The sequence below is a fragment of the Phaseolus vulgaris genome, chromosome 8 (genome assembly GCF_051622355.1).
Source record: "Phaseolus vulgaris cultivar YP4 chromosome 8, ASM5162235v1, whole genome shotgun sequence".
Lineage (NCBI taxonomy): Eukaryota > Viridiplantae > Streptophyta > Magnoliopsida > Fabales > Fabaceae > Phaseolus > Phaseolus vulgaris.
In genome coordinates this window covers 12,260,125-12,268,731 of record NC_143505.1, presented here as the reverse complement: position 1 = coordinate 12,268,731, position 8,607 = coordinate 12,260,125, and the positions used below count along the sequence as shown (strand labels likewise).

The 8,607-nt window shown below is 32.1% G+C and overlaps 1 protein-coding gene across 1 annotated transcript; it reads left to right on the top strand.

Moving 5' to 3' along the window:
- Positions 1-2,800: 2,800 nt before the first annotated feature.
- On the top strand, positions 2,801-6,756 carry LOC137827073 (laccase-7). Its single transcript, XM_068633281.2, has 6 exons — positions 2,801-3,226; positions 3,476-3,627; positions 4,859-5,103; positions 5,206-5,316; positions 5,417-6,370; positions 6,493-6,756. The coding sequence occupies exons 1-6, from the start codon at positions 3,134-3,136 to the stop codon at positions 6,621-6,623; spliced, it is 1,686 nt and encodes a 561-aa protein (XP_068489382.1). The 5' UTR covers positions 2,801-3,133; the 3' UTR covers positions 6,624-6,756.
- The last annotated feature ends 1,851 nt before the right edge of the window (positions 6,757-8,607 follow it).

The following is an 8,607-nucleotide window of genomic DNA, read 5'->3' as shown; positions in this document are numbered from 1 at the left end:
TACACTTCTTTTCTGATTTGAGATTCTTGTATAAGGATTGAAATATCCTTAAAATGTTTCCTTTAATATTTTTATTCTTTGTCGATAAAAAAAATCTTATTTTCAAATATTTACTTACATAGATTAAAATTGATATAATGTATAATTTTTAAAATATTTTAAATTATAAATTATTTAATCACTTTGTCATTATGATTTATATATTAGTAGAAAGGGTTATTTAGTAACAACTTTTTACATAGATTTATGGAATAATTAATATAGTTTAAACTATAATGATATGCTAACTAGTAATCTGTATTAGAGATTTAATTAATAATTAATGTAAAAGTCATCATTCTATGTTAAAAGATAATATTGTTTGTTGACAATATTTTTTACTATAACACACAAGTAAAACCAACTACCTATAATGAACTTAATTAAGTCAATATGATCGTAAAATAATAATTAATATGATAGTTGATTTTAATGTAATAGGTAATATGATGACTATGAGTATGACATATATTAAATGTGATTCATATGTTAATATTGTTAGTATCATTAATATTGTTAGTATTGTTAATATTGTTAATATTGTTAATATTGTTAATATTGTTAATATTGTTAATATTGTTAATATTGTTAATATTGTTAATATTGTTAATATTGTTAATATTGTTAATATTGTTAATATTGTTAATATTGTTAATATTGTTAATATTGTTAATATTGTTAATATTGTTAATATTGTTAATATTATTAATATTATTAATAATAATAAGTATAATAAAAATCATAATTAAACTAAAGAATTTGCTTGGTGTAGTGGTTAAATTCTCTTTGGTTGCTGAAGGGTGACTGAAGGAACCTGGCTTTGAATCCCATTGACAGCTTTTATTTTATGGTGCCAATAATTACATACGGATTTTAATCTGTATGTAATTCACGTTTTTCTTATAGTGACTATCTTCCTTCTTTCCTCCATCCCCACAAGAATTGTCTTTGTATTTTAACGATTTCAGCTACAATCTTTTTGGGTGCTCTAAATAAAGATAGGAAAAAGAGAGGTATTGTTGAAATAACCGACTTTATGAGGCATACTCTGCCAACACAGGTTAAATTTTTCCCTTTCCAACATGCAAGTGTTTTCCTAATCTTACCTCTCGTAGGATTGTCACCAATTGGAATACCAAGGTATGTGAATGGCATGAACATAATTGAACAGTTAATTATTGCATCATATTGTTGTAATAGTCTTTGATTCACTTTTATACCTCTTAACTTACTCTTATGAAAATTTACTTTTAACCCTGATAACATTTCAAATAATCCTAGAACCGCCTTCACTGGGACAACATTCTTGGGGTAATTTTCACATATAAATAAAGTATCATGTGCATATTGGAGCATAAATATATGTAATTTAGCTCTTCCCACTTTTACTCCTTTGTAATAAATTATCTAGCCTTTTATTGCCTATCTAATTATAATTGTTAAACCCTCGGTAGTTATCATAAAGAGGAATGGAGCGAAGGGATGACCCTGTCTAAGACATTAGTCTAAATTCCTCATAAGGGCCCCCATTAACTAGAACTAAAATGAAAGTAGATTATAGGCAAATTCTAATCCAAAACATCCATTTCCTACGGAAACCTAGTTTTGTAGCATATACTCAAGATAGTTTCACCTTAATGAATCATAAGTCTTTTCAAAGTCGACCTTCATGCTCAGAACTTTTCTCTTCTTATTTTTTTAATTAATGTAGTTATTTACTACAAGTACACACTATCCATTAAATTCCTCCTTGAGAAGAAAATTGACCGTGATTGGTCAATAACATGTGGTAGAACTTTTTTTAAGTCCATTAGCTAAAATTTTAACTATAATTTTATTTGTGCACCCAACCAATAAAATTGGTCTATACTCCTTAAGTATTTCGGGTTATCTACCTTTGGGATGAGGGTAACCAAAGAGGTGTTCCCAAACTTATAAAAATTCTCTATGGCTGAAAAAATATCACCCTTTAAAACCTTCCATATCATTTATTAAAGTTTTTCTACAATTTATAACATGTGCGATATATTAAGATAACTAGTTAAATAACGATACTAAATCAATGTTTTAGCTTTTTTCAAATACCTAACTATGCTTTTAACTATAATGAGATTTCCTTCTATATATTTTATTTAAACTCTATCTTAGTTATAGGCCGGCTGAAAAGCTTATTTTCTCTATCTGAAAACAAGCCATTCAGGTGAAGCGTTCACACAAAATTGTTAACACCAATAGAATGACCCATTCTACTTGATGACCAAGGAAAAGTTCTACTTGATCTTGAAAGCAATCATTATTTACAATATAATTCTTATCTTCTTCTGCTTGACATAAGCTCTTGAAATAATTAAAGATTATTCTAAGACAATGAAACTTGCACACGCCACCTTACTGAAAATTATTAAATATTTAACCAAAATTGATAGAAATATGTACACGTATAAACCGATTTTCTGCCTTTGCTTCCAAATATAAGTTCCCACGAGATCCACACATCTAAAATCTAATAAATAAAATGGAAAGAAATAAAAGGAAGGCTTTTCAATAACTTGAAAATATATTATATTTTAATTTTGATGATTGCCTTTGAATTGATCAACTCATTATCATGATATTATTGTCTTAATTATAACTAAACAAACTTCATTAGCTGTACATGTCGTGTCCTTGAACCTCGACAAGCTCAATGACAAAATAATTATACCGTTATCTGGCCCATAATAAGAAGCATTACACTCCTAGTTGTTCCTTGCTTAATTAGTTAAAATATTTTCATTCTGACTTGTTAAATTTTTCCTTCATGGGTGTGCCCTCGTGAGCAAAACTTCGTATCTACACAACGAATTCCACCACAATACAACCCTGAACCAATGCAGTTGCATTTGCTACGAAAAGACCTTGCAATATTTTATTTCGACCTTTTCAAAGTAAACACGAAATCTCAAAAACATAATCTCCAAATCAGTGTCTGTGTATATATAGGACATAGAACCTCGGAAACGCACGCATTTATCTACTACAAAATAAATCTAAGTTCACACTTATGTTCACTTCTTAGTTTGTAATTTTGCTTCATTAATTTTTCCTTTTGGACATGAGAACTCTCACGCTTGCTCCAGCATGGGTTTTCGTTCTGTTAGCTTTGTCTTCTGTGGCTTCTGCGGCTATTGTGGAGTACACATTCAATGTAATTTCTTTGGTCTCTACATTCTCTGCAAACATCCTTCTCATTTCCATTCTTATTTTCCTCTTTTATAAACTTTTCTGGGGAAGTTCATTTATCGAACCAAACATGCATGCCCTAAACACAATAAATATCTTCTAGTTTTTATCTATACACTTTAAGGATCTTATTGCATGCATGTAAATTGGTGACTAGAACTCAGCTATATAACTTTTGTTTCTGACTATATTCTTTGGTTCTGAAATGTTGTAGGTGGCGAACATGACTATCCCTCGGTTATGTAACGACCAAGTTATAACTGCTGTGAATGGGCAATTTCCTGGACCTACTATACAAGTGCGAGAGGGTGACACTCTTGTGGTTCATGTATTGAACAAGTCGCCTTACGACGTTACCCTGCATTGGTAATTGCTCCTTCTTAATCAGTATAACTAACTCTTAAAAAATTAAAGAAAACAGTGAGAGGTTAAGAACTTACATAACATCTTTCCACTTGTCAGAAGAAAAGGAAAACTAACTTAATATATTCTATTTCAGAGGCATAACACACCTGATATTGGCAGCAAAATATATTATTGTATTCTGACTTATTTGGCAACAAACCCTTAAAAAACGTTTAATTATACTTTCTCTCTCTATCCATTTACTACTTTCAGTTTTTAGTAAAAATTTTAGTAAAAGTTTATCATATTTTTACACCTTTTCCACTTTACACCCACAATAAATATTAATATTTATAATAAAAAAATTTAAAAAAAATATCTTTTAAAAAAAATAAAAAAAATACAAATTTCAAAATTTTAAATTTTTATAAATAATTAAAATATTAATATTTATTGAGAGGTAGGGTTGGTGGCGTAAAATAAACATTTTTGTTATTTTATATCCGTTCTGAAGTTTTAGCAGACAAACAAACTTTTCAGTACGTTTTCTGTTTCAAAGTTTAATACAGAAACAGAAAAAATAAAATTGTTTTCTATGCAAATATTAGAAAATAGAAAATAAATTAAAATAATGTCAGTTTTGTAAGTAAAGAATGAAAACAAGAATAAAAAAGTACAAATAAACGTTTTCTTTTTTTTTACCAACCAAAAATAAATTAAATTAAAAAGGACGATGTGTTCCAATTTATAGAATACATAAATCCAATAAAACCCTTATACAAGTAAACGCTTTCTTAATTTTTCACTTCTAGTTCATCTACGTCAAATCATAGGATAGTGTATGTTTTCAAGTCGGATTTGTTTCACTCAATTTAAAAAAAATGAACAACTGACTCTGAATGTGAGATATATTATCGTCGGTACAAATATTTAGCTTCTTATTTTTTGGTATGTTTTTTCCATCTATATAATTTGATATATCAAGTCCCCACTTTTAAGTTCTTGCTATGATTTTTGCTATGCTTAAATAACATATTGGTTTGTAAAACATAGGGTTGCCTTCATTTTAATCATATTGGTTTATAAGGAATGGAATAAAATGAAATTTGTTTTTAAAACATTTAAAAACAAGTCTGTTATATCTTAAAATTAGAAAGTAAAGAGTATTGGAAAATGAATTGATTTCTAATACTTAACTTTTGTTGATATTGTCAATGTTTGATTACTTGTAAAAAAACGTTTTGTTACACAGGCATGGAATATTTCAACTTCTAAGTGGATGGGCAGATGGTCCAGAATATGTAACTCAATGTCCAATTCGTCCCAATCATAACTTCACTTACAGATTCAAAATCGATGGACAAGAGGGAACTCTTTGGTGGCATGCTCATGCATCCTTCCTTCGTGCAACAGTCCATGGTGCACTTTTTATCCATCCTAGGAGAAACCATCCTTATGCATTTCCTAAGCCCTACAAGCATGTTCCCATCTTATTTGGTACATTCAAGTCTTCTACTTTCTATTACTAAATTCACACCTTTTTTCTAGTGATGTACTGCTTTATATATTTTAATTATTTGTACTTTGAATATATCTCAGCTGAATGGTGGAAATCCAATGTTATGGAGTTTAGTGACCAAACACTTACCCCATCTGTTGCTTTTATGATCAATGGCTTGCCTGGTGACCTATACAATTGCTCTCAAGATCGTATGTAACTACCCTGCATGAGTTTCTCTGTAAAAGTGTTTATAAGTCTCAAGGATTCATTGGTTTAAAGCTGTTTTCCTTTTCCCCATTGCTTTTGTAGAGATGTTCAAACTGAAGGTCAAGCCTGGTAAGACCTACTTGCTAAGGATAATCAACACCAACTTCATAAGCCAAATGTTCTTTAAGGTTGCGAATCACAGGTTTACTGTGGTTGCAATCGATGCAGTGTACACAACACCTTATGCCACCGATGTGGTGGTGATTGCCCCTGGTCAAACTACTGATGTGTTACTTGAAGCTAATCAACCAATTGGTTCCTATTACATGGCTGCGTCAATTTATAACACGATACAGGCAGCATTTGACAACACCACAACTCGAGGACTCGTTGTATATAAAGGATCCAAATCAACTACTCCTTTGATGCCAATCATGCCACTTTTCAATGACACAAAAACGGCTCATAAGTTCTACACCGAACTAACCGGGCTTGTAGATAGGCCTCACTGGCTCCAATGTCCAAATGAAGTTGATGAGAATATGTTCATTACATTTGGGTTGAATCTAGCACCTTGTCCACAGAATGAGACATGTTTTGGCCCAAAAAACACTTTAGTGTCTTCCAGCATGAACAATGAATCTTTTGTTCTTCCTAGTCAGAAGAAAATGTCGATGTTGGAAGCATTCTACTATAATGAAAGTGGCATATACACCAAGGATTTTCCAAATAGGCCTCCCCTGGAGTTTGACTACACCAACCCAAATAATAGCCTTGACTTCTCTCTCCTATTTGCACCCAAATCAACCAAGGTGAAAAAGTTGAAGTTCAATTCCACCGTGGAGATTGTGTTGCAAAACACTGCTTTGCTTGATACAGAGAACCACCCCATGCACATTCACGGATTCAACTTCTTTGTCCTAGCTCAGGGCTTTGGAAACTTCAATGCTACACGAGATAGGGTAAAATTCAATTTAGTGAACCCGCAAATGCGAAATACAATTGCTGTGCCTGATGCAGGGTGGGCTGTGATCAGATTCAAAGCAAATAATCCAGGTATGTTCTTAGTGAGTTCACATGTTTTTTCGTACGAAGTTAATGAATTATGGTTTGATGAATGTATTATTTGGCTATCTTGTATACTAAGCTAACCTGTTCTTCACTGAGAAATATTGCAGGTATATGGATGATACACTGCCATGTGGACAATCACATGTCATGGGGGATGGCCACGGCTTTCGAAATTGAGAATGGACCTACTCCATCTTCCACATTGCCTCCCCCTCCTCCTGATCTACCCACTTGCTAATAGAGAAACTTCCTCTCTTTGTTCCACTTAACAAGAAATTTGTAACAAATATTTTTCTAAACTCCCATTGAATAATTTTATTTGGTTTCTTCAACTGTAATAATAGTCTTTTCCTACCGTTAACTAACCTACATTTGCCGGTGTAAAAAGACTCAAAATTGCACTAGTCCATGAACTTAAATTCAAAATAAATAAATAAATGTTACTGAAATCAGCAAGAAAACACATATAAAGAGTGGGTTAGTAACCATCTCAAATGGCAAAAAAAATCGACTCTAAATGTATTGTGTCGGTCTTCTATGGTTTAAAAACAAATATTTTATATGATGGAAGCTATTTTTTTTTATATGTAAGCATGTAGTTAATAGAGTGGGCTCAATCTTGTTAAAAATTGGATGCTAATAGTGTGGATTAAGTTCTCGTTAAGTTAAACATGTTAATAGTAATTTTTCTGTTTAGAGAGAGTGTAGTTGATGCTACACAATAAAAATAAGTTTAGGGTGAACTAAACCTTTACTAAGTTAGATATGTTGTTAAGCGTCAATCTAGCCCACACATACAACAAGTTAAAAAATCATGTTGTTTGTATAGAAAACTATAACCTCAAATTACCCAATTACTCCATGCAAGAATTCTCCCATGACCTCTAACCTCTGAATTAGCTCAAACTAATAAACATTAAAATGTAACACAAACTAAAGAAACAAGTCAGCCCAACCAAGAACCAACTTTGAAACCAAAAATGGAAACAAAAAAAAAATGAACTAAGGAACCAACACACTCACCTCAACTTCAACTTCGAACTACCCTTCTATGTCCAACAACAAATGTTTCTCACTACCTGCACCCACGACCAAGCTTCAGAGATTTCAAGAGCTCTCCTTCTGTGTGCAACAACAAATGGAACCACAAACCAAATAGGGACGAAGTTTATTAACCCATTAGGCAAAGAGAGGAAGAAGAAGCTATCACTAGCACAAAATGTATAAACAACGAATATTTATTTAATGCGGTTTTAGGGTTAACTGTTGTCATTCAAAACGCGGTAGCATGATTTACGAATGCGGCTATTTAAATAGCCGCATTCTTAAATAAAACGCATGATTTACGAATGCGGCTATTTAAATAACCGCATTCTTAAATCAAAGCGCATGATTTATGAATGCGGCTATTTATAATAGCCGCATTCTTAAATCAAAGCGCAAGAGTTAAGAATGCGGCTATTACTAATAGCTGCATTCTTAAATAATTTTTTACCCTTTTTTTGAAGCGCGCCACTTACACTTTTATACTTTCTTCTTGGCGTTTCGCGTTCTCTCTTTGTTTCTACTCTGGTGTTCCTCTCTTCTTCTGCGAGTTTCATTGTGTTCTCGTACCATTGCAAGTTCGTTTCAATCCGCTCTCTTTCTTCTTCACCAATAGTTTATAATTTTTTTTTCGTTTCAATTATTTGTTTGTTTTCTTGCATTGGTGAAGGGTTATCTAGCGCTTCATTTTCTCTTTTGTTTTTGCTCTTGTGCTTCCTCTCGTTTTCTACGAGCCTTCATTGTCTAAGTTTGTTTCGAGTTTTCTTTCTTCTTCACCATTGGTTTATATATTTTTTTTGTTTCTCTTATCTATTTGTTTTCTTGTATTGACGAAGGTCATCACTGCTTCACTGCCTGTTGTTTGGGTTTTTGCTATGCCGTATTTGCTCCGTCGTTGTTGCTGTCACCGCTGTTGCTGCCTTAGGGTTTAGGGTTTTAATTTTTTTTTAAATTTAAATAAGAATGCGGCTAAATAGTCGCACTTTTAAATCTTCGATTTAAGAATGCGTGCTGATCAAGTGCGGCTATATAGTCGCACTTATAAATGTAAAATAGTCGCACTCATTGCCTTTCTACACCAATGTATGAATTTGAGAAGATTTGCAGGCACGGGGAGGAAGAAGAAAGCTAAGGATTTTAAAGCGAAGGGGGCATTCAAGATAGTAGGCACGAAGAAA